The sequence below is a fragment of the Lipophrys pholis genome (genome assembly GCF_963383615.2).
Source record: "Lipophrys pholis genome assembly, chromosome: 7".
Lineage (NCBI taxonomy): Eukaryota > Metazoa > Chordata > Actinopteri > Blenniiformes > Blenniidae > Lipophrys > Lipophrys pholis.
In genome coordinates this window covers 30,842,623-30,868,440 of record NC_137638.1, presented here as the reverse complement: position 1 = coordinate 30,868,440, position 25,818 = coordinate 30,842,623, and the positions used below count along the sequence as shown (strand labels likewise).

Below are 25,818 nucleotides of genomic sequence, written 5' to 3'. Positions count from 1 at the left end.
GACTTCAGCTAAGGTGAATATAAGCTAATGTGGCTAATGCTAATGAGAGGAGAGAGCAGCTGTGCAACAAAATCATGAAATGTCAATCCAGAATGTTTTTTTTTTTATTATTATTCAGAACTTATAGTTAGTCTGAAGAATAGAAAGTGCAGATATTTGTCTTCATGTGTAGAGTAAAAACAATCACATATACTAACTCAGAGGGTTCAATAAATTTATTATACATTTTGAAAATATATACAAAATACTACAAATCTTGAAATGGTAAACTTTACTGAAGTAAGAGCGGCTGAACAGTGAGGTTCGTTATGATACACAAAAGGCAAAATTCACAAAACAATGCATGACAGAGAAATGGGATCCGTTTGAACACTGGTGTTTAAGACGTGACGCTCAAAGAGACAACTTTTTAGCAAGTTTCCTTTCATCTGGAAAGACAAAGTGTCTGTAAAGGCTTATTTTCTCTAATGATTCCAGCATGAAACATTCAGACATGTCAACGAATCAAATGCTCATTTTGAGTTGATAATCATAAAGAAGTAAACCGTAGACCTCCTCCAGCCTCCGGAGCAACAGGTGACTGGCACATTTCACCCACCTCCACCTCAGGATTCACTGAAAAAACAGGAAACACACACACACACACACACACACTTCCTCTGGTTAAAAGTCTGTGCTGGAGAGCTTTATGAAGAGGAAAAGTTTTCCTTCAAGTCGTCGAGCGTCTGGATGTCAGAGTTCATGTGATATTTTACCGGCGCCCCCTCCCCCTCCCTTGGGGTCACTGCATCCCGAACCACTGTTCCTGATCGGCCCACTGAGCCGCCTCGCTGTCGCTGCCCTCCAGGTCTCCGTCCTCGCCACTGCCCTCCATGTCGTCTCCGTCCAGCTCCACTGTGGCGTCGGTGGGACTCTCCTCCTTCTCCATCTTCTGCATGCCTTCCAAAGACTTCTGGTCATTGGGATCCAGGCTGAGGAGAGAAACACAAACACTCAGAGAGGTGCGAGTACTCAACATTCGTGTTTTCATCCATTTGTAGCCAAAAACGACTTCAGGCAGAAAACTGTCCCATGATACTTTGCAGCATTTATAATCACAAATCCAACCACATAAAGTGGGTCAGTCTCATGAAACCATCAAAACACCATGGCAATAGTGATTTTAAATATAAATCATGCAATTCATTAACAGAAACATATCATAAATAAGATATTAGCGTTCTCTAACCTTCACAAAGAGTAATTTAAACGTAGAAAGTAATAATTTTTGTATTTTATTGCATTTTCTGCTGAAAATCTCATTGCCGCAATGCTGTTTGAATGTATCTCATGTTGTAATTTAAACAGTTATTTTTTCAGAATATTTTCATGTTACTCTATGTTGTACATAGTATAATAATAATAATGAAAAAAAAATGAAGTGTCAATGATGGATGTTCTCATCCTCCGCGTCATTTTTGAAGCACTTTACAAAAGACCACAGAATTTTAAATAAAGTTTGACTCTTGGATGATGCCAGTGCCTTCTGAGATTTTCAGCAGAAAATGCAATAAAATACAAAAATGATTACTTTCTACGTTTAAATTACTCTTTGTGAAAGGTAGAGAACACTAATATCTTATTTATGATACGTTTCTGTTAATAAATTACATGATTTATATTTAAAATCACTATTGCCATGGTGTTTTGATGGTTTCATGAGAATGACCCAAGTACAGAGAAAAAATAAACATCTAAAGAGGTCTGTGGCCCAAACACGACTCCAATCCGGCCTCCAAAACATCAAGTAAATTGCAAAAAATCTTTAATCAGAGTAATCACTGTGGATTAATTTTGAAAATTCATTTTTAATCTATATTAATAGATATAATTAATATATTAGTCGATTGTTCAGCCTTTTGTTCTCAAATTTCCTATCGAGAGGCCAAAGTGTTGTTTAGCGTCTTCCAAACGAGTTAGTCGTAGCGGTCAGTACCGGATCAAGGGATCAGTACAGAGGGATCCATCAGGATTAAGTATCCGGTAAGAAAAATACTGAATCATCTCAAGTCATATTCAGAGTTCTGACAATCACAAAGCTAAACCAGTTGACCTAAAAGCTGGTTTTTCCCTCCACTCAGTCTTAAAATGGAGGTTCTGTCTTATATTGGAACTGCCAAATGACATCAGAGTCAATTCCTCAACGTGTCCGTCCTGCTTCACCTTAATGCTATACTGTACTGGTCCATGGCTTCCTGGTAGTCATTGACCGCCACGAGGAAATCTCCCAGCATCCTGTGCAGCACACAGTCACTCTGATTGGCCAAGGCGTTTCGCAGGAGAGCGATCCCTTCTTCATATTTCTGTTCCCGACCTTAATAAAAACAGTAAGCACAAAAAAAGGATTTGTTTTGTGTTTTGAGGTCAATACCAGCTGCTATTGTCTGTGTGCAGGTGTAGTTTGAACGCACTGAGCAGTTCGGCTTTTTTAACTACAGCTTTGGTGTAATCAGGTCTCTGGGCCAGAGCTTTGTCCAGCAGCGTTTTGGCTTTCTCCTGCGTCACCGGGTCCTCCAAACACACCGTGGCCAGGATGGTCAGCGTCTGTGCGTTGGCCCCAAGCGTCTTGTAGATGTTGTTTGCCATCCCCATCGCCTCTCGGATCCCATTGGACGCCAGGTAGCAGTCGATGAGGCCTGGAGTCGTAAACACACCAAATGATTAGAACAAAAAAATAAATAAATAAATAAAAACACAACAAAAGAAGATCAGTGTCAAGCGAACGTGCCTTCATAGCAGTCGAGCCGGCAGGGCGCCAACCGCATGGCCTCTCTGAAGTGGATGATGGCCTCCTGAACTCGGCCCATGTTTCTCAGTGCTGCCCCCTTCAGGAGGAGGGCCTGCACGCTGTTACTGTTCAGCTGGATGGCCTTGGCACCCAGATAGAGCGCTCTGGAGTAACGCTTGCTATAGAAGCTGTGACAACTGGACCACAAACACACATTCATGAGAGATCTCACACAGTTCAGACTCATCTCAGGCACCATTTACACAATGTTTCAAGTGAAAAAGTATCATTTTTGCATTCAAATGTTTCAGGTTTCCCACCCAGAGATCACCCAGGGCTCCGCGTGCTGGTCAGATATGTTAAATAATCGCCCTCCCAGGACCTCCACGTCCTCCAGGTGCCCCTCACGGGCCATCAGGTAGCCGTACACGTCCATTCCTGAAAGAACAAAATCTATGAATGAACTATCCATCAAAGGGCTCATGTGTGAAGTCATGTATAACTGCGAGAGTTAATGAATACTAACGCAAAACTTTGAACAGATCAACAGAATTAAACATTAAACGTCCAAATGTTTTGTGCAGCTCAAGAAAGAAACCAACTGCAATAATTCATGCGTGCCTCCCCCACTAGGTGGCAGCATAGTGGTAATTTCTCAGCTATTTCATCTGGAGAGAAAAGATTTGTTGCTGTGCATGTGCAGCGAGTTCTGTTCAGTTTTGGGACACACCTTTGATGAGGTAGGGGTCCAACATCTGGGCTTGTTCAAATTTAAGAATGGCATTTTTGGTGTCACCCGCCCTGAAGTAAACGTCCGCCAGGCTCACCAGCAGGTCCACGTTGTCCCGCAAAAGAGACTTCTTCTCCAGAGAGCTGAACAAGAATCAATAAAGTTCAGAGCGACAGCACAGTTGAGTCACGTCGTTCAACTTGTTCACGTTTCACCCACCAGATGGTGTTGATGGCTCTCTGGTTGTCTCCTGCGTGGATGAAGGCATACGCTTTGATCCACACCGACAGCCAGTCCAGGTTGGGGATGCTCTGAATCACATCCATCGTCATGGACGCCACCTCGGCTCCTTTGACTGACAGAGACAGCAGGCCTGCGGGACAGACTCAGGTAGTTTCAAACTGTGGCAGCAGAAAAATAATACAAGGCCTCATTCACACTGCAGGGAAATGCGACCCATTTCAGATTTTTTGCTGGCAGTGACTCATATCCGACCTGTTTCGGGGCCATGTGAAAGCTCCAATCCTGATGTTTTCACACAAGACCCAGGCTTCCATCATATGTGGTACCAATTCACACATTTTTCTACGCGCGACTGCTCCGTCATTGACATGCGACTGACGTCACAGAAAAGCGCCGGAGGAAGCGGCTCCGCCAAAATGTCACAAGGCGTCCTATCTTTTTTCTTAATTCTCCTTCTTTCTAATGTGAATGGTCACACAAAAAAATCGAATCCCAGCAAAAAAAAAAAATCGGAATTGAGCATTAATCCAGTGAGGTAACATAATTCATGCAGTGTCAACGGAGCCTGTGTTTAGAACAGGGAAGTTAAAGGATAGAAGTCAGTTAATTAACCACTCAGTGCTGTGATCTATCCCAACAAGTGTTTGGTCCAACTAAAACAAATCTTGGTTTCATAACTTAATGGCTGGACCATTTGTTGAGTCCAGCCATTAAAAAACTTAAATGCACATCACAGAAGGCCAGAATCCACCTGAAACTTACATGAAGTGACCAAACGAATATACGGGTTAACACGCACTACAAATACCATCCGATTCAGTCGTTGAATTAATCCCACAATGCTTTGCACCAAGAGACTAGTTGATGGTGACTTGGGCACATGATCCCTAATCCCGTTTTACCCAAAAGCCTGACCGTATTGAACATGTCGTTAGCTAGACTAATCAAGCTTCTGTGTCTAGTCTCAATCAAGTCGGTGTTTTTATATAAGGTCATTATATTCGGATCAGCATGGAATGGGATTACTTACAGGCTGTGTAACCGCCTCTACAGAAATCCACAGTGGAGCAATTCTTATAGTTCATACATTTAATAACTAGCTGAGTTTTAGCTTGTAAATATTCTACCTAAATCATGTTGATTTAGCTCAGCATGCGTTTCTGATGGAATCGACAACACAGAACCTTGCAGCGGTCCAATCGTGCAGGACGTGCCGGGGCGGGAGGGTATGGTATGGCAAAACGCACCCATGCCCAACGCCGTCGGATAGTCCCACCGCAGACAGTACGGTTAAAATGTCGGCGGGGTTGTGAACCACAAAGGTATGTGTCGGGCAAAGTACGCAAAAGCAGCCAGCTGCAGCGCATACGGCCGTCCAAGTAAAGCCTTGAGCCTCTTTCTTTGTGACAGTTTAAACTTTCTCATTCTAGCAGCATCCAGCTCCTACTGAAGCTCCTCCTCTGGAGGTTAAGGAGAGAAACGTCTGCAACTTGTTGAAAGACTGCGGTGCTGTGGAGTGCCAACTTTTCAATAAACCGAGTCAACAAAACAACCAGTGAGCACAAAGCGGCGTATGTGAACAACAGCGGGAGGGTTTACGGCCGATTAAATATTTATATATTGCAGGCAAGTCGCTACCAATCAGCAGACGGCTGTCGCTCCTCCTTATGAGACCACTTCCTCAGTGCTCGGTACCTCAATGGAGGCGTGGCGAATAAATTTAACCTGTGGTTATGGTTCTTTCGGTACCATCCACAACTTTTGTCAGTGGAGCCACACGAAAACCCATCCCATCCTGGCAGAAACGGCGTGGTGGGACCGCGGCTTTAGTTCCAAACACAAGTACATAAATTGGATTGTGAGCACACATCCTGCATGTCTGCTGGTCTGTCTGTATCAGAGTGTTTGCGTACCAACAATTGCGTCCAGAGCGAGGGGACACTGTCTGAGCACCTCCTTGTAGCTGGTCACAGCAGATCGTTCCTGACCGGCTTTCCTGTACAGGTTAGCCAGCATCATGTTGATCTGCCACAAAGACAAACATTCTGTTTACAAACTGGCAAGGAAGTATTTTCCTCTTCAAATTTAAAAGAAAGGACAGACTGAAGGGCATAAGAGCTGCAGTTCACCTTTGGAGTTCTTTGTCTGGAGGGAATCCCATCGAGCACAGCGATCGCATCTTTGTCCAACTTTAGGATGGTGTAACACTCGGCTATCTTGTACTTCACCTCAATTTCGGAAGGCAAACTCTGGAAGAAAAAAACAAAACAAAACATGTTTTTCAGCTTTTATTTTTTGTCAGAAACTTATTTTTAAGAAGTACAATCCTGACTTGTGAGAATATAAACATTTTCATTACATTCACTGATCAAAACAATATATTGGCTGCCGTTACGTCACATGACTTTTAATTGTACCTGTGCTTGTAGGTTAGCTGCAGCTCCTCCAGTGGACTTCCGGACTATGGAAGTTTTACTGAACACCTTCTTCTGTTGCAGGGCCATGTTGTACTTGCAGGCAGCATTCCGGTATTCCTTATCATGGAAGATGGCGTCAGCGTGGTAAACCAACAGCTGGTACTTCTGTGCTGGGGAGAATAGTTCTCTGCAATGAAAAAAAAAAACAAAAAAACACTGCAGTGATCAGATTCAGAAAACATCACTCAATTCTACTGCAGAGATTCAATCATTGGACAGGCAGTGTTTGTGATTATTTATTATTATGCCAATAATATGACAATGAATTGAAAAGAAACTCCTACAAATCTGAAGTAGAGGTAAGGAATAGCATATTTTTAACTTGGTATTATTTGGCACGATATGTACTTTTATAATTGTCATCTCTCTTGTATCAGATTTTACTCATACATTTTTAAAACAAACCATCTTTGATCATGGCCCAGCTCATGAAAGCAGGAAAAGACATTGTTTTCGTACTTTATTGATACCACTTAGGGTAAATTTGTATTCACAGTGACAGACTGTTTTCACCAGTCCATCACAGGGCAAACACACAAAAATAACCACACACCTAGTCACGCTCAGTGATTAACCATTTTGTGGGGGGAAATTATAGTACCGAGACAGTCCACGCACTCATGGGGAAAACATGCAAACGCCACACAGAAAAGACAGTCTCGGATTTGAACCTTCTCACAATGAGCCAAGAAACAGTCAAGTTTGCTATGGTGAATGGCAAAAATTTGTAAAATTGTGTTAAAGAAACATTTGTGTAACTTCCATACACTATTTATTTATTAAGTTTATTTTTCAGGGACCATGTACAAAAATATTAATCTTGAAGAAAAGATACTTCGTACCAGATTTTAGCTGTAGCTAGTTTCCATCTGCAGTCGCCTAGCAGGCACACAATATAATACATATATAAAATATAGTAAAAATTATAACATGTGAAGCAACCATTAAAATGTAACACCTGCTTTCATAAAAATTCCTACAGATATCAAAAATCTTATGGGAGACATTATACAGAAAATACAATGAGCAGGAACACAAATATAAACTACAGTAAAATTATTTTTAACATCAACAATACATTACAATGCCTGAATTCTTAAAATGCATACAAAATACTAAAATATATTATACAATACAGTGGACAATTAAAATAGACTAAGGCCGACACAGCTGGTTTTCCCTAATGCGATTCTTTAGGTTTTGAGGAAAAGTGTTCCAGTCTCCAGACAGATTCAGACTGTCCGGAAGCTAATTCCAGAGTTTGATGGCTTTAAATGAAAAGGCTGTTTGTCTAAAGGTGGAGGATCTTTTGGGGGTGAAACAGTTTCTGTGAGCGGGATGTTCTTGTTGTTTGTTCGGAGTAAAGTTTTGATGAATTTTTTCAGTGGCGGTGGAGCAGTATTATTAACAATTTTGAAGATGCTTTTTAAAATAATAGATACATATTATTATTATTATTGCCAAAACTGAGTGTTTTGTATCTGCTAAGAATATTACAGTGATTGTAATGAAGGGCTTTCTGTCCAGGACCTTTGGCTTTAGCTATTAGTGGGAATAATGTGCTTCACGCCTTATATGTGCAAATAAAGCAAATGCCTGCTATTGACAATATGAACAAATTGTGGATTAAATGTGCTTACAGTAGTTCTAATGACATATTTACTTGTAAGAGATTACATTTTCAGGAGTGCAACAGTCGCAGTTGTACACAAGAACAAATCTTAAGTACTCGTCATCTTCTAATCAAAACTGGCAATCATGGGATGAGAAGCTTAACAAAATAATGGATAAAACATATGCTGAGCTTGATCACAACAAAAACAATCAATCAAGAGTAACTTGAATACACAGCCACCCGTGTTTGACCGATCTTAACATCCTATATTGTTTGTCAAAGGTGGAAACAGGCAGATGTAAACAAAGCAGGAGACAGTACAAACAACGTTATACTGGAGGGGACTACGTCTTGGGAGAAACCACGCCAGATCTCAGGCTCAACACGCTGTAAATAATAACTGACGGACTCACTTGGGTTTTTAATCAAACTATAGCTGCGAAGGTGTAGGTAGCACGTGCCGTTGAAGACCAGTTGGGTTTGAAAATACACAGAATATAACTCAGTTTTGGAGAATCCCCTCACCAGGAGTTAGACGGCCCCGCTCTGTTAATACTTACGGATTATTATTACTCATCGTCAGCAACAAACTGCTCACTATCCGGACGTTGGAGTGAAGGCCGGCGGCCGCCATGTCCCGTACATGGTCTACGACATTCATAGTGGATTACTTTGGAGGGGTTTGCCTCAGGTTTCTGTCTCCGATCAAAAGTTTGAGCTTTGAACACTTAGCGTTAGCTTTAGCATCTGCTATATATGGCGCCGCAGTGCCTTCCTTCCGCCTTGTGCTGCGTTCAGCTACACGTCGTCAGCTCGTATTTCCAACAATCATTACTCTATAAATTTCAAACCTGAAAATGTAAAAGGTATGGTGGAAATACATGTTGTATAACACGATTTTTACATCTTGTTTTAAAAAATAATACTTGCTAATTTTTGTTTAATGTTGATGTAGAATTTCTTTTTGAACTTTATTGCACAAATAGGGGACGTACAAACAGTGCAAACAAACAATGAACACAACAAAAACAGACACCTTTAATAGACAGTGCTCACAAACAATACATTCAATCTTAAGCTTTATGACAGGTACTTGTGAAATTTGTAACTACAACAAATACAAATCTGAATGACATTTTTTTAACGAGAATAGTATAATGAAAATAATGAATGAATAAATAAATAAATAAATAAATAAATAAATAAATAAATAAATAAATAAATAAATAAATAAATAAATAAATAAATAAATAAATAAATAAATAAATAAATAAATAATACAAAAGGGACCAGGGAAGCAAAGAGGGTCATTATTCTTTTTGGAATAGTTCTTTAAACATCTGAACAGTTTTATTGCTTTTTTGTGTTTATCTTGCTTAGTGTTTTAATGTGTTCTTTAAATTCAATATGGAACTTAAAATTTGGGTTTACCATTGCTAATCTGCATTTGTTAATTTGAAACTTTCCAATAAAAATTATTAAATTACTTATGAATTGTAGTCTTTATTTTTGCCATCAAAATATGCAATTACACTTTTACAATAAATTTGAACATGATTTTTAATTTTAAACAATATATAATTCTCAATTTTAGTTCATAGGTACGGAAGAGTTTTAGGGCCACTGAAGGAAAAAAAAAATTCGGCGGCTAAAAAAAAAAAAACCTCCGTGGCCTCAAAAAAAGTCGAAAATCAATGTTGAGATTTTTTTAGGGCCACTGAAGAAAAAAAATATAGGAGGTAAAAAAAAAAATCCTCATGTACTTCAAGAAAAAAGACTAAAATTGATGTCAACTTCTTTTTTTTTTTCATTATGCTGACTGCTTGTACAAAATGCCTGGCAGGCAGTTTGAGAAGCTTGTAAAACTATACTTTAGAATTTGTTTTAGTAACAAAGAAATCCTTTTGCTTTTAGCTCACAAACACGGTGTAGTTATTAGTATTAGGACGTTGAAGAGACTGTGCCGAAAACTGCAACTTTTCCGAAGGATAAACCACACCAGCTTGGAAGAAGTGGCCTCATTTATACAAGCTGAATCGGGTAATGGACAAATGCAAGGCTATCGATGGCTGCACCTGCGCGCAGTTCAGTGGGGGTACGTGGTATCACAAGATAAAATAAGACGCTTGATCAAGTTGTTTGATCCTGAAGGTGTGGAACTCAGACGGGCGCGTCGTTTGAGGAGGAGGCATTACCGCAACAAAGGTCCCAACGCGCTGTGGCAGAACAAACAGGGACCCAAAAGTGATAGCCAACTACTTCATCACATCCATTGCGCACTTGGGAGGATGCCCGGAGCGACTGCGTGCAGACAGAGGCACAGAAAATGGGCACGTAGAAAACATGCTTGTGTTTTTGCGCAGCAACCACACAGATAGTTTTGCCGGAGTCCGAAGTTTCATGTATGGAAGCAGCACCGCAAACCAACGGATTGAATCGTGGTGGGGGATCCTGAGGAAACAAAGTGCACAGTTTTGGATCAACATTTTCCAGACTCTCCAGGATGACAGACATTTCTCTGGTGATTTCCTGGATAGGACCCTGATCCAATTCTGCTTCTTAAACCTTGTTCAGGTAGGCTTGGAAACTCATTATGTTGGCACCCCTGGCCTCTCCTTCAGTCACGTGGATGGAATTTAACAAAATGAAATGCTTAACGTTTGATCAGAGCACATTAGAGAGGAATTCAACTTGATTTTTCATTTGGCTTTATTTTTGAATTGTAGAGGGAAATTTTCGCATTGTGGTGTAAGAATGTAGACTGCAGTATGAGATCTGAATAAATAAAAATGATAACCATATAAGGCCACCTTTCAAAGTGAAGTCCAAAGTAACCGTATTACTGCAGCTACTGTACTCGCAGCCAGATGTTCACTCATACCAGACAGCTTGACGTGTCAGGTATTTAGTTAAATAACTAAACAACATAAATAAACTGTCACTTTCTTTCAACAACAACAACAATATGTATTTCTCATATTGTATGTGTAGCCTATTGTATAGTGAATTAAACCTCAAGTTGTGCCATGTTTTATTTTTATGCAGGATGAACTTGATGAAGTTGTGAGAACCTGGAATTCACACAAGATAAGAGTAAAGGAAGGCGACGGTGTGATGGGAGGTCGCCCAATTTTGATGTACACACTTCCAGACATGTACAGAGCAGAAGACAATCTCAAGGCAATCAACATGGATGAACTGGCCTTTTGTCAGGAGGAATGCACCCCCAAGAGCCAATACCCATGTGATGAAACTGTATTTGTCCTTTGCTGTCTTCTGATGCAGGAAAAGGGATGGGATGCTCCTGTAGATGCATTTTCCGCTGCTGAGCTGTACACATTGTTGAGAACGGAAATACTGCTAAGTATCTGCGAGTAGTGAACATGCACATAACAAGTGGTGAATATTGCCTTCAAGTACGGCGATGTGCAAGACCAGACTGTCTATTGCCCTCTGAATATTTTTGACCACATTAAATCCTTGGTTTAATGTGGTCAGGCTGAACGCATTAAGGAATAGAAATACCTCAGAAGTGAAATTCTATAATTGTGAACTACTTGTATTTACAGCAGTTCCCAGCTGGTCTTTTTCAGTACAAAGATTGTTTCAGTATCCAGAGAAAACACAGGATATTTTATATATAATTTTTATAATTAAGTACAGTTTCTGAAAATATTTCACATTCATGTGAGATAGACCTATGCATTTGGTTTGGATAGCATATCATGTATTTCACATGAATGTGAAATATTTTCAGAGATTGTACTTCATTATGAAAATATGTCCTTTGTTTTCTCTGGGTAACTAAAACACATTCTGCACTGAAGAAGACCAGCTGGGAACGACTGTATATAAAAATCATTCACAATTATATCATTTTTCACTTCTGAGTTATTTCTATACCTCAATGTCTTCAGACTGACTCTTTTGTTGTAGTCAGGTGAGACAGATTCCAATTTATTACCAGCCTAAATTTGTGTAAGCTGTTGCCTTTGTTGCATTGACAAACATCATGTAATCTCATTAAAGGTAGTATTGTGGAAGACACAATGTGCAGTTTATTTCCCACCAAATAATTCGGGAGCGATAATCCATAAGAATTATCCTATTAAACAAAAACTGTTCACTAGTGTGAGGTGTTATCCCTGGTGTGGATAGCACATAATTCATTCCTAGAGGTTGACTCTTCAGCTTAAATTCTCATTTATTATCAAAGAAGTTCATGAAATATTGCATCAATTTGCTCAAATTTCCCTCTGCCAATATGGTGCTGTGTGTCGGGGACGGCATGACTACAGTAAGAACCATGTTGTTCCCACTTTCCACACCTTGTCCTCACCTGTGCTCACTATTACCTTTAACCTTTGCCCTTAAACCCATGGGACATGTGACATCCTAGTGCAATACACCCCCAACTGGTCAAAATACTAACAAACGACCAAATAAACCTTAAACAGAGTGGGTATAAATGGCTATTACAACTAGAAAAACTATAAAGACATGTGAGTTTGGCCTGCAACACTTTAGTTAATCTTGCCCTTTGGCTTAATGAATAATTCCAAAAGGCCATATGTGTAATATCAGTGTGATTTTTATTAACACATTTTGAACATGACTTGGTTAATTTTTAATAAAAACTGAACCCCCAGAGCCCCCATATAACAACAGAGTTTTCTTTCTTGGCAACATTAGTAAACTTGTATTTGTTTTTATTCACAGCACCTTTCACAGAACATCTTGTGCTTAATTTGTACAAAATGCTAATAAATAAACCACTTTATTCATTGAATGCCTAACAAAATATATATCAAACATAGTTGACCCGCAACACATGCTTGTGGTGGTTTGATAAATGAAAAAATATAGAAATTAATTGGTGTAAAGTTACAAAAGAGAACATGTTCTAATTGAAAAAAAAAAAACCCAACCCAAAACAAGCATTTAAACAACTTAAAAAGAATTGAAGCACAAAAGGCATTTTAAAGCACAAAACTAGCATTTTTGCAGAAACTGCAAATTGCACAACTGTGAACACACGAATAAACATCCAATATAGTGCTGGACAGGTATTTACAGGGGAAACTTCAACATTAATATTAACAGGTACATTTTAAAACATTTGACTACTCTAAAACATAACATCTAAGATTTGAACATTTTATCGGGCCCTTAGTTACTTCATAACTACAGAACACCTAAGAACAAGAATAATCACACTCTGTGTGTCAAATGAGTATCACAGCAGAGTCTTGGTTGAAGGACCACGTACTGTGTTACACAATGTCCATCACCCAGATGTTGCTGTCAAGGATTTCACTGAATTCAACACGAAAGTCTGGGAAATTTTCATAGCACTCAGGTAGCTCTAGAAACATTCCACATGTTCGTCCAATTGGACGTCTTGTGAATTCAGACATTACTGTGAACTCAATCATGATACTGTGATACAATCAAGCTTGCTTGAGATGGTGTGTCATAAATTTCAATAACTTCGTCCTGGCCGTCAGAGCTAAAATCACTGTCTCTGAGTTCAGCATTTTCACCAGATTGTGGTTTTGGCTGTGTGGTGATGTAGAATCTCAGCTTTGGAAATTTGACAGTGTCATATACGGTTCCAATTGAAACCGCATCAGAAAAAGTGTTTTGTTTAAAGTCTCATACATCAAATGTGAAGTCTGACTCATGTCCTTTACTTGACACACCTTTTGGGAAAAAAAAGACTCTTCCCCTCTTTTAGGATCTCATGAAATCCAACATTAATGTCCATAACAACCTTTCTAGTGCCCCCTCCTCGTTTGGCTCTAACTTGTTTGCTTTCATCTTTTTCTTTGTGTATCCAACCTATCTCAATAGTCCGTGTAGTTAACTTCCGAAATGGGGTTCAGAAGTTTTGTGGCTCCTCCTCCTTTGTTTTCCTTTCTTATCTTCATTTTCTCCCTGAGCCTTTCAAGAAGACCCAGTTTGCGCTTTGAAAGTGGCTGTTGATTTCTGCAAAAATTGAAAAGTGCAATTCTATCTCCATATGAGGGAATGTAGTTGGCCAAAGCTCAGTCATCCATCATCTGGATTACATCAATGTCGATCTACAGAGGAAAGCAAAACCATGATAAGGGTAAAGAAATGTCATGGGTACTACTTTCACACACATTCTAATATGTTGTCATGGAATACAAAACTAAATTTGCCATTGTGCTCAACGAGTAGACAGACAGAGGAACACTGTTTAACCTCTATCGTATTACTTTGAAAGTAAAATGACACATTGACTTTCATTTCATGCATGTAGACTAATCAAATAAATACAGCAGCCCATTCTGTGCATGTTTACTTAATACTGTCGTGCCAAAAAATGCCTGGCTGCCAGAATCTGCAAGGCCTGCTGCGGGAGTAAAGTTTTTGCACGGTGACACCTGCTGTTCAGCTTTTGTAAATAGCAAAACAGCCACGCTCATGTTTGTGTTCAAAAAACTGTCTAATTGACTTCCCGAAAAAACATTTTCACAATGACCGATTGACAATGTTATCTTTATTTTGAAAATGATGTGTATCAATGATAAATTAAATTAGAGTCCTGCCTCAGGGACGTTAAGTCCTGGATGTCTATCAACTTCTTAATGCTCAACACATCCAAAACTGAGGTTCTAATCCTAGGTCCTAAAAAGCTCAGGGATTACTTTTCAGATAGTCTGATTACCTTAGATAATATTACCTTAACCTCTAACAGTGATATTAGGAACCTGGGTGTTATTTTTGATCAGGCTCTGTCCTTTACTTCCCATGTTAAACATGTCTCCAGGACAGCCTTCTTCCATCTAAGGAATATTGCAAAAATTAGAAACTTCTTGTCCTTCAAAGATGCAGAAAAAATGATTCATGCCTTTGTGACTTCAAGATTAGATTATTGTAACTCCCTAATGTCAGGATGTCCAAACTCCTCTGTTAGGACCTTACAGCTAGAGCAGAACGCTGCTGCAGGTTTACTAACCAGAACTGGAAGAAGAGAGCACATCTCCCCAGTCTTAGCATCCTTACACTGGCTTCCAATTAAATCTAGACTAGAATTCAAGATCCTTCTGATCACATATAAAACTCTTCATCACCAGGCTCCGTCCTATATCGAGAAACTTCTAGAAGTGTATCACCCTCCATGAGCCCTTCGCTCTGAGGATGCAGGACTGTTGGTAATCCCTAAAGTCCTTAAAAGTAAAACAGGAGGCAGGAGTTTCAGCCATATGGCTCCTTTACTCTGGAATCAACTACCAGCCTCGGTCTGAAGGGCCGACACCATTAGTTTATTTAAGAGTAGACTAAAAACCTTCCTCTTTGATAAAGCTTATCATTAGGAATAAAATAGGAGCACTAAGTTGAGCTGCTATAGGCCTAGACTGCTGAGGGGATTTTTTCTCTCCCGTTAAAGGGAGGAACTCTACATTTGGAGGTTCTGTTTCTTGTCTTTCTTTCTTTCTCTCTGTGTAACAACATTACTGGAGCCACCAGATACTGCCGCCGTCTGTTTTTCTCCCTGACAGGAGGAGAGCAGGATCCAGGGGATCAGACCCAAGACTCTCAGAGTGGAGTTACGACGGTCCTACTACCCGACCCCACCACAGCACCGGGACCCCACCCCAACGGCACGGCCCTTAAACTCCAGACTGAGATTGGTTCATCATCAGACCAACGCTCATCATAGACTTTTCTTAGTATTTGTACTTATCTCGCCTGTCTGCCACTCTCTCTCCCTCTTCTACTCCTCTCTCTCCCTGTCCTATCCCATGTACTTCTCCCCCCAACCGGTCAAGGCGGATGGCCGTCCTTCCAGAGTCTAGGGTCCGCCCCACGGTTTCTTCCTGAAGAGGGAGTTCCTATGAACTTCTCTCCATGCGAGGGAATTTTTCCTGGCCACTGTTGCTTGTTACATCTGCTTGCTTTGGAAGGGTTTAGTTGGGTCCTGTTGTACTCTATCATTGTAAGAGCGCTTTGAGATGTTTGTTGATGTGATTTAGCGCTTTACAAATAAAATTGAATTGAATTGAATAACATGAATGCACTGCAAGCTACATCTTGCAATCGTAATCAGTAACTTTAATTTGCGATTGTGAATATAATCACATCACAAAAACTGTACTGACAGGGAAATGTATATATACACTGTTTAATGTAAGGGAAATAATCTTGAACAGGATTTGACAGTGGCCGACATAAATCCAAAACAACACAGAATCAATTAGACTGTTAATATCTTACTCCTCGTTGTTTCGAATACACCCACTGTCGCTGAACGGATGCGCACTCCCAAGCCGTGCAGAATCTGGCAGCCGGGCTGTTTTTGGCACGACAATATATCCATAAAGTAATAATTTTCATTTTGTCAATAATTATTTCCATATGTACAATGTTTTATGTGGAGAAAGCATCAATTCTGCAAGCTGACAGGCACAGGTACACGCAATAACACCTCTGCATCTCAGTTGCCATAACACACCTTTTGCTCCTCCATCAGTGTGAGAGCTTCCTCTGGGACCCCCGATCTCGCAGGAAATCTGTCACATGTTGGCCAGGTCCAAGGAACCGGTGTTCTGGTGGATTGTAGTCCTTTAAAAGTGTCACATGTTACAATTAACACCCTTATTTTAACATTATTATAGGGATGATTATTGGCAAACAGCAATTTCAACACAATTTCAGTAAAATGTTTTTTTTTTTTTTAATTTAAAATTAAGTTTATGAATTAATAATCATCGGTTATGGAGAGATAATGAAAAACAGGTGATACTGACAAATAGATATTACAACAGAGCTGGAAGAAGTTGTAAACTGTCATTGTTTTTCAGCAACAGTATGTCTTAATGGTTCATTGAAAGCACCAACTTTCTTATAGTTACACCGTTTTAGTACAAGCAGACACCTGGTTATAGAGAAGACATAAGCAAGTTCAGCATAGCATTAAACTGACTTTAAAAAAACATTAAGCTATGGTAATGATATCATAAGAACACGTTTCTACAGAAAGGTAGGTTAGAGTATCATTAAAGTTTTAGCTTCACAATCCAAATTACAGTGGCTTCTTAATATTTACTGTATTTTTCAAATCAAAATAAGGTTGACGTCAGAGCGTTGCCACTCAGCCACCGCTAATCGCAGCACATAGACGGCACCCGAAATGAATGAACCGGCAGCGGCACCTCTTCACATACATTTAGGAAAAACATTTAAACAACAAATAAGCACTGCTCTGTATGTAAGGGTTTTAGGTTATTTAATGTTGATTTTGAGAGTCTTTGCATCCCCACAAACCCTCGAAGTGTGAACTCACGAGCAATATTACCAACAGCATTATTACTGCTAGCTTCATATGCTTTTTAGTTCTCGAATCATACTAGGTTGGTGACAACAATGCTAATAACAATTACGATTGGAAACACATATAAATTGACCATGCATTTGCATAACTTCAGAAACTTACTCACAGCAGTGTATAGCTCCCGTTGCTCTGCTTTCTCCGCGGGGAAAAAAAATGTCGAAAATGATTTTTGACTTTTTTCGAAGTGCATGAGGAATCTTTTTTTTTACCTCCTATATTTTTTTTCTTCAGTGGCCCTAAAAAATCTCAACATTGATTTTCGACTTTTTTTTTCTCCGTGAAAAAAAATCTCGACTTTGATTTTCGACTTTTTCTGAGGCCACGAAGGTTTTTTGTTTTTTTTCATCCCCCCAATTTTTTTTTTTATTCAGTGGCCCTAAAACTCTTCCGTACATAGGGTAGTTGAATGAGAATATTAAAAAAAATAAATGACTTAATGATTCATCTTTGCTTTTACAACATTTCTTTTCAATTTCTAAAAATTGGAATAAATATGAATTTGTTATATTCTGCAAAACATAAATATGTACATATGTATAGTAATAACCATGCCCTCTGCCAATCAATGTCTGTTAAGACACTATTCAGAAAACATTTTCCTCTTGGACTTATCCTCCTTTTTTCATAAAAAAAACTGTTTCTTATATGTTTTTTACCACATTTATGGGGTTGGTAGAGCGGTCGTCTCCCAATCGGAAGGTTGTAGGTTCGATTCCCATCTCTGACTGCCTGTAGGCTTGCCCAAGGACCAAACCACTGAACCCCAAACTGCCCCAAATTGGAGTGACAGCGCCTTGCATGGCTGCTGCCCCCAATGGTGTGTGAATGTGTGTGAATGGGTGAATGTGCTGAACCACGTAAAGCGCGTTAGGCTACTGTCAGCGAAAAGGCGCGAAATAAGTGAATCCATTTACCATTTACGATCCAAAATGTCTATACCAATAATAAACAGCAGGGGTTTTATCCTCAGAACGTCTTGATATTGTAGGTGACTCTGAAGTAAACCAGTCTGAAGTTATTCTAAACAATTCAATAAAATGTTTACTCATGTATCCATGAATGAAACATTTCAGCTAATTTTACAAAACAAATTACAATTATTTTGAATATATAAGTCATCTACTTAAAAACATATTCTTTGGTGCCTAAAGTCAAAGATAGCTTGAACTTAATGCAATGATTAAATCTGTACACTAGCCTAGCTTTTTGATTATTTGTGTTTTACTTGTACAAACACAAATTCATAACGGATGTAAAATAGAAATATTACGGAAGAGTATTAGAGCCATTGAAGAAAAAAAAATTTGGAGGCAAAAAACCCCAAAAAACTGTATTTTTTTTTTTCACGGCGAGTCTATCCATCCCTCATCATTTGCTCTTAGATGTAAAATCGCATTAAATCACGTAATTCTGACTATATAGGGTTGCTTACTGCTTATGGACATGTGATTTTACACAGGATTTCCTTGATTAATAAGTACACATTTTATAACTGCACCTTGTTTATGTGCTAAATTCTGTCCTGAAGCATCTTTTCACCACTTCATTAAACTGCCTGCAATGCATTTTGTAGAAGCAGTCACACGAGCTGGCATATGGATGGACGGACTTTGTGAAAAAACTTTTTTTTCCCACTGTGAAAAAAAAAATCTCGACTTTGATTTTTGACTTTTTCTGAAGTGCATGAAGGTTTTGGTTTTTTTAGCCTCTGAATTTGTTTTTTTTTCTTCAGTGGCCTTAAAACTCTTCCGTACACTATAAATATAAACAAACACACACAAAATCATATAAGATTCCAAAAAATATTGTAAGTGGGGTTAAATTATACCAGTGAGATTGCAAAAACGACAACAAAGAATGAGCACATGACGTCTCAAACCAGTGGCAAAGATGCACAAAATGACAACGAACAAACAATACAGAAATAGACGACACAACAAGAGTCTGGAAAGAGCTGCAAAGGAACACAACATAACCAAAATGGCGGCTGGCTGGCTGGCGGCTGGCTGGCTGGCTGGCTGGCACCAGTCCGTGCACCATTGTGGTGTGCTTCCTCAACTTTAAAGTAAAGAAAAATGTCCTCGCTTAGAAAAAACCTGTCCATGTTCAAGGGAAGCGGGTGTTTTCTGACCACGACTATGCCGAGAGTGTGCAGCAGCGGAGGAAGGAATATGGCCCCATCAAAAGAGCATTGAAAGACAGTAAAATCCGCTTCCAGACCCTGCTGACAAAGATGTACGTGCACTTCGACTCTGGCATAGTAATGCATAACTACACGGAGAAGCTCTGAGTCGCGGAGTCATGGTCAGGCCGCTGTCAGAAAATCTAAAGACGTCACCACAGACAGTGTTGGGAAAGTTCATTTTCTACATGAACCGCTTCAATGTTCAGTTCACAAATTTTAAAATGAACTAGTTTGGTTCATAGTTCTAAATTCACAGTTTCAAAAATGAACTAGTTCATAGTCCTTTTCTTCTTTTTTTTTTTCAATAGGTTGCTTCGAGCTATCCTTATAAAAAAAAGGAGCGGCTTATTGTCCGGAAAGTACGGTAACCATACGAAGACTAAGTATTAATGGTGGAGGCAGAGTCTGAGGTAGTGCTGCTGTCTTCCATTTGTTTTTGCCGAAATGCTTCGCATCTTGATGACGCGTGCGACTGTGTGTTGGCTGCTGTTGCCAGATTGGTTGTTTTCCCCCTACATGATAAGGCCCATTTTAGCCGAGTTTTCGACTGGAAGGCTCGGAAATCTGGTGCCCTTTTAAACAACGTTGAACTGTGAGAGCGCTGTTCAAAAAGGCCAGAATGAGCGTCGCTCAAGTAAGGTTCATCAGGCAGAAATACAGAACGTTCAGTTCATGTTCGCCCAAAATATGAACGAGTTCATGAACAAACGTTCATTGAACTCGTTCAGGCACAACACTGACCACAGAGACCCTCAACAAACTTCTGCCGTGGAGCACAGCAGGAGGCCGGTGAGCAGCAAGCGCAGGACATCAGGAGAGCGTCCGGGAGGAACTGAAAGTGTTCCAGCTGCAGGAGAAAGAGGATGCCATAATGGAGGATTAACAGCTGTTTGGTGTTTTGTTTTCCTTTTGGATTTATATTAAAGATCTCCCTCCCGATCCGCCCCATCACCAAAACAAAGACCTATGTATAGTCTAGAGGGTAACGTCTATAGAACAGATAAAGAGGCTTATCAGCAAGTGTGGGAGAAGTTGAATGCCAGATACGGCCACTCCTTCATGGTACAGCTTGCATACAGAGAGACGCTTAACGGATTTCCCAAGATTGGAGCAAAGGAGTATGTAAAGCTCAGAGAATTCATTGATTTCCTGTAAGCATGTGACAGCGCTATACCTCACGTCAAAGGTCTGCAGGTACTTAATGACTGCGAAAAAAAATCAGAAGATGTTAGCCAAATTTTCCGATTGGGTAACTTCAAGGTAGAATCGCTATGTTACTGAGCAGCTTGACTAGGCTAAAGACTACCCAAGCTTTAAGGAATTTACTTCCTTCATCTCAAAAGAGGCATGTATAGAATGCAATCCAGTCTCTCCGTTGTATGCCCTGAAGCACACTGAAGAAAAACTGACAAGAGAAACAAAGCGTCCACAAGCGAACACCTTCACCACCAATGTGTACACTTCAGACACTTCAAGCACTACAGTCAAAGATGACAATAGTTATGAAACTAAGACAAAAGATCCCAACAAACCCAAGAAAGAGAACACTATAGCACAGAACTCAGGCCCGACGAAATGTATGTACTGTGAAGAAGGTCATTCCATACATAAATGCCAAAAGCTGATAGCAATCACTGTAGAAGCAAAGCAAAAATTTTCAGAGACAACAATCTTTGTTTTGCATGCCTGAAGAAAAGGTCATAAAGGTCTCAAACTGATGGCTTATGGGTTAATTGCAGTCCACAGGACGATATTTTGTGGCCCCTACCTTGATATGAAAGTATAATATTAGTGCGGCCCTCGAGGGGAGTGGACGTTGCCATCGCCATGTTCGAGGACAAAATTAATGCCGACTGCTCCGTGGTTTAAAGCACAGTAGGCCCCGAGCATTTATAGGGAATATAAAATGAAAATATTTTACAACAGTTTTTGAATTGTAGCAAGCCTATCAAACATATCACTCCATGAATTGAGCATATCTTTTATCCCTGCTGCTAACAGCAACGACAAAAGAGAAGTTCAAAGAATTGAACTAATCTTTAATGCCTACAGGAACACCAAGGCAGGACCAGGCTACACACAACACCCTCCTCACTCCTGGTTGCCAACTTACAACTAATAAACTAAACTAGATGAACTAACTAACTACATGAACCAAGCAACAAAAACACAACACAACACAATCATTACCAACACTACAAACCTAATATAACCCCGAAAAATTACATCTAAAACACAACGAACAGAAACTAGCATAATGCATTGCAGCGATCAGCTCCGTGATACATGCTACATATTAATAAAATGGCGGATATATGCGGAAGATTACGGTTTTTAGAACCATGAATTTGAGTGGGGTGGCTTTCAATCTCATTTAGTTGTTGTGTGAGTCACGATTATTTGAAGTCAAGAGAGCATTTGCCGCTGTCTGTGGCTGTGAGCATCAGCATGAAACATAGTTCCTCCACACATAGTGACGATCGGCAGTGCTGTATTGGTCATAAATGCCGCTTTGCACACACTGGTTTTATTGGTTGGATTTATTGAAATGCGGCTGCTCGGAGCTCACAGCTTCGGATGCGGCTGCAGTGAGCTGCGGCCGCAATTCCACGTTGTTGGCGCCACTATTGTTGCATAATGACGTTACATCCCTGCGTCGTTCACAACCCCGCCTACATTTACCGCACTGTCTTGTTGTGGGGCCGCGCAACACAGTTGGTCTGGGTGCGCTTTGCATTACCGTACTGTACCGTCCACCACCGTGTACTGTGTGTGTGTGTGTGTGTGTGTGTGTGTGTGTGTGTGTGTGTGTGTGTGTGTGTGTGTGTGTGTGTGTGTGTGTGTGTGTGTGTGTGTGTATGGTCTGGAGTAATGAGTGTGATGGGCGTAATGTCCCCGAACGTCCACCAGATGGAGGCAGACGTTTGCGGGTCAGTGTGGTGACCGTGACAACCACAGGTCCGAGTGAGCTCCAGGCCCACTGGGAGCGCTGTGTGGAGGAACCAGGGTTCAGAACCGAGCCTCACAGCATTCTCTGTCTTTCTCTTGTCTTCATTCTCTCTCATCTCTCCCCCTCTTTCACTAATCGCAGCACCCCCCTTATCAGATCGAGATAAGGTCACACACTACTGCATGTCAGCTGCTGCAGAGCAGATCTGTTTTGATCACAGGAGTTCTAACTGCAGGACCCGACCTCCCCTTAGGACTCTGGTGATCAGAACCGGGCCAACGGAACCGCCCGTTCGTTACGCCCTCGGTAGACTAACTCGCTCCGAGACCGCCCTCGCGCACGCGCGCTCGACGGACGTCTTGTTTATCTGGCCGCTAAGCAACCGCCGCGTCCCCAGAAAGAGCGAGTCATCACACCCCCTCGTCACGCACGCACACACACACACACACACACACACACACACACACACACACACACACACACACACACACACACACACACACACACACACACACACACACACACACACACACACACACACACACACACTCTTTCTACATAGTGTTTGCTGTTTAATAGATTAGATCTCCGTGTTAGATGTCGTTTGCTATTTGAATGTGTTGATTTATGAGATGATTTCCGAATTATTTATGAATTAATACATTTTTATTAATAAACGCCTGTTAGCTGAATTGTACGCTTCTTGGTGATTATTGTGTATTTATTGTTGACAATTCACTGGTTTGTAACAGTCTGTGCTCGGATCTCACACCTTCCAATCTATTTAAGATTGTTATATTTTATGCAGAAATATTAACTAACTTAAATAAACTTTTTACAAACGAGACTGATATTTTGGTATTAGCTATTTCCAGTTTATCTGGTGGTGCCCCGATTTATTATTAATACATAAATAAGAAATTTATGCAAATTAATAATATTTTTTATTAAACATTATTTTTGATAATTTTTCATTTTTTTTTGTTTTTAAAGTAATTATTCAATTACTTTAGGAGTTGTTAATGAGTAAATGACCGTTTACTTCCATTAATAATTTCAATTTTTCATAAATTACTTCCAGTGATTTATTACTTTCAGTAATCTATTACTTACAGTAATTATATGCTAATAACCAACCATAAACCCCAACATGAAGGAGGACTTATACGCCAGGAAATAATGGAGGCGGGTGCAGTATCTATCAGAACAATTCTGGTGCACATGGAGAAAAGAGTATCTTGCAGGGATTACCCTCCGGCAGAAGTGGCATGCCCCAAAACGGAACGTGCAAATCAACGATATCTTCATTGTCCAAGAAGATGCCCCTTGCAATGAGTGGAAGCTTGCTAGGGTTTTGGATGTATGCAAGGATGATGATGGAGTTGTCTGCAAAGCTACCATACAGATAGGCGAGCGAAAGCTGGGGTGTAGAGGTGAACACCTCAGCAAGCCATCTGTTGTTGTCCAGAAGTTGGTTGTTTTAGGAGAGAGCAGTAAGACTCCTTGTGTCTCAGGATAAAAGCCCAATAACTTTTACTCGCCATTTAAATTACCATTGATTTATTTAACTGAGGGTATGGCAGGCTCAATATTTGGATGTTTTGGCCATAAATCAAAAGGTAATTGGTGGGAGTGTAAATGATGCCATAGATATATTTATTTCAGTTCATTAGTGCTCCCTGGTGTCCGCTCGGCGCATTTACGGCAGAGTGAAAAACACTGAAGTAGAGACACACACGAGGGACAGAGATACACACAAAGGACAGAGACACACACACACACAAAGGACAGAGACACAGAAGACAGAGAGAACAGAGCAGGATAGAAGTTTTTTACGATTCTACAACAGGTCAAGGCCATGCATACAAACTGGCCTATGTTTGTGACCTTTTGTTTGTTGAATAAAGTGGTTTGTGATGTGCTATGTTAATCAGCATAACAATATATTAATGAAAATGTTCATATCCTGTTTTTAGTTTGCACTGTGTTTGATGAAGAAATCACGTTCAGAAGAATACATTTTCCGATATCATCATCAGTAAGAAGAGTGGACTCATTCATTGACCAGGGTGTAGTTACACGATGGAAATCAGTATAAATAGAATGGTCAAAAATACTTTATGGAGATTGCATACAGGGCTATTAAACTGTAAAACCTTTAAAACGGAGATGGCTCAGGAAATAGAAAAATATCTAGAATATGACAATGGAACAGTCAGTCCAGTAATATTATGGGATGCCGCAAAAGCATTCCTTAGAGGGAAAATAATTGCTCAATGTGCCATACGTAAAAAGATGAGAAATAAACAGCTATTAGACCTGCAGGAAAAGCTAAAAGAGTTAGAGCAGCTCCATAGTAGGTATAAAGACCTGGCCATGCTTGAGCAAATGAGACCTCTTAAGCAGGAGATAGATGCAACTTTAAAGGAGACATATCATGCTTTTAAATCCTTCCTTTTTACATATAAATCATACAGTTGTGGTCTATACAACGCAAAACTGCAATGCTTGGGTCTGAATTCCTCATTATTATAGCTCCACAGGCCCCTTTTCAACCCCTTTTCTGATGCGCTTCTGAGAGCAACTCGTTTTGGGGCGGTCTCTTCAAATGCAAATGAGACACTTCATACCCCGCCTCCTCACCAGGTTGCAGAGGTGACACTCGGTTCAACGTCACCCTGTTCGGCCATCTTTGTAGTTTGATAGAACAGATACAATTATCTAGCGGCGCAGAAACTTTATATTCACACATTATTTACAAAATGTCAACAACGGAAGATTTGTCCATCCAGCCATACATGTTGGAGCCAGAGTCGGACCCGGCAGAGCGAGATGAAAATGACGATGATGCACCTACAGAACAACGTCTTCATATGGATGTAACGCAATGGTGTGTTTCTATATTTACACTAACTTCTCCATCCATGCCCACTACTACAATACTGCCTGTATTACAACGACTATTTAACACAGAAGTTACATTATAATCTAAAACGAGCACACAGCGCTAACATATGAAGACGGTGCAACTGCTAATGCTAACAAAACAATGACAGGGACGTCTTATCATCACACTTTTTAGCGTTATATACAGCTTACCGAAGTGCTCTGTTCGTCGTCTCCATAGATAGAAGGAACTGACCGCTCAATCAGACGAAGTCTTTCGGCAAATCCTTCTTTATACTGGCGGAGGTTGTTGAAGCAGTCGTCCTTAAAGTGATTCGCGCACACAAAAATGACCTTACCCACAGATGTGGGTACATTTCTGTGAAAAATAAAACTCAACCAGGCACTTCGAAAAGGTTCTGATGCTGGGAGACGGTGTAACGAAGCTTGTGGGTTACTACATCCAACAACCGAACATTTCGACTTATCCTCTCGTAACTTCGGTTGGACTACAAAATCGCAGCGAGAAACAAAAATGGCGGATTGCTCGAAATGTCGATGTCCTAATTTGGCAGTTCCGCTGAGAATACTGTGACGTCATTGT

General features: G+C 40.2%; 1 protein-coding gene across 2 annotated transcripts; it reads right to left on the bottom strand.

Annotated features, from left to right (window-relative positions):
- Positions 1-198: 198 nt before the first annotated feature.
- On the bottom strand, positions 199-8,622 carry anapc7 (anaphase promoting complex subunit 7). 2 transcript variants are annotated; one of them, XM_080466474.1, is made up of 12 exons: positions 8,393-8,601; positions 6,158-6,344; positions 5,870-5,989; positions 5,654-5,765; positions 3,717-3,870; positions 3,498-3,640; positions 3,088-3,205; positions 2,768-2,964; positions 2,451-2,675; positions 2,203-2,353; positions 756-971; positions 201-615 (listed from the first exon to the last, which is right to left on the bottom strand). In XM_080466474.1, the coding sequence occupies exons 1-11, from the start codon at positions 8,491-8,493 to the stop codon at positions 782-784; spliced, it is 1,698 nt and encodes a 565-aa protein (XP_080322600.1). In that variant the 5' UTR covers positions 8,494-8,601; the 3' UTR covers positions 201-615; positions 756-781. The 2 variants fall into 2 exon arrangements, with proteins under 2 accessions (XP_080322601.1, XP_080322600.1); XM_080466475.1 differs by having other exon boundaries at positions 199-971; positions 8,393-8,622.
- Between the last annotated feature and the right edge of the window lie 17,196 nt (positions 8,623-25,818).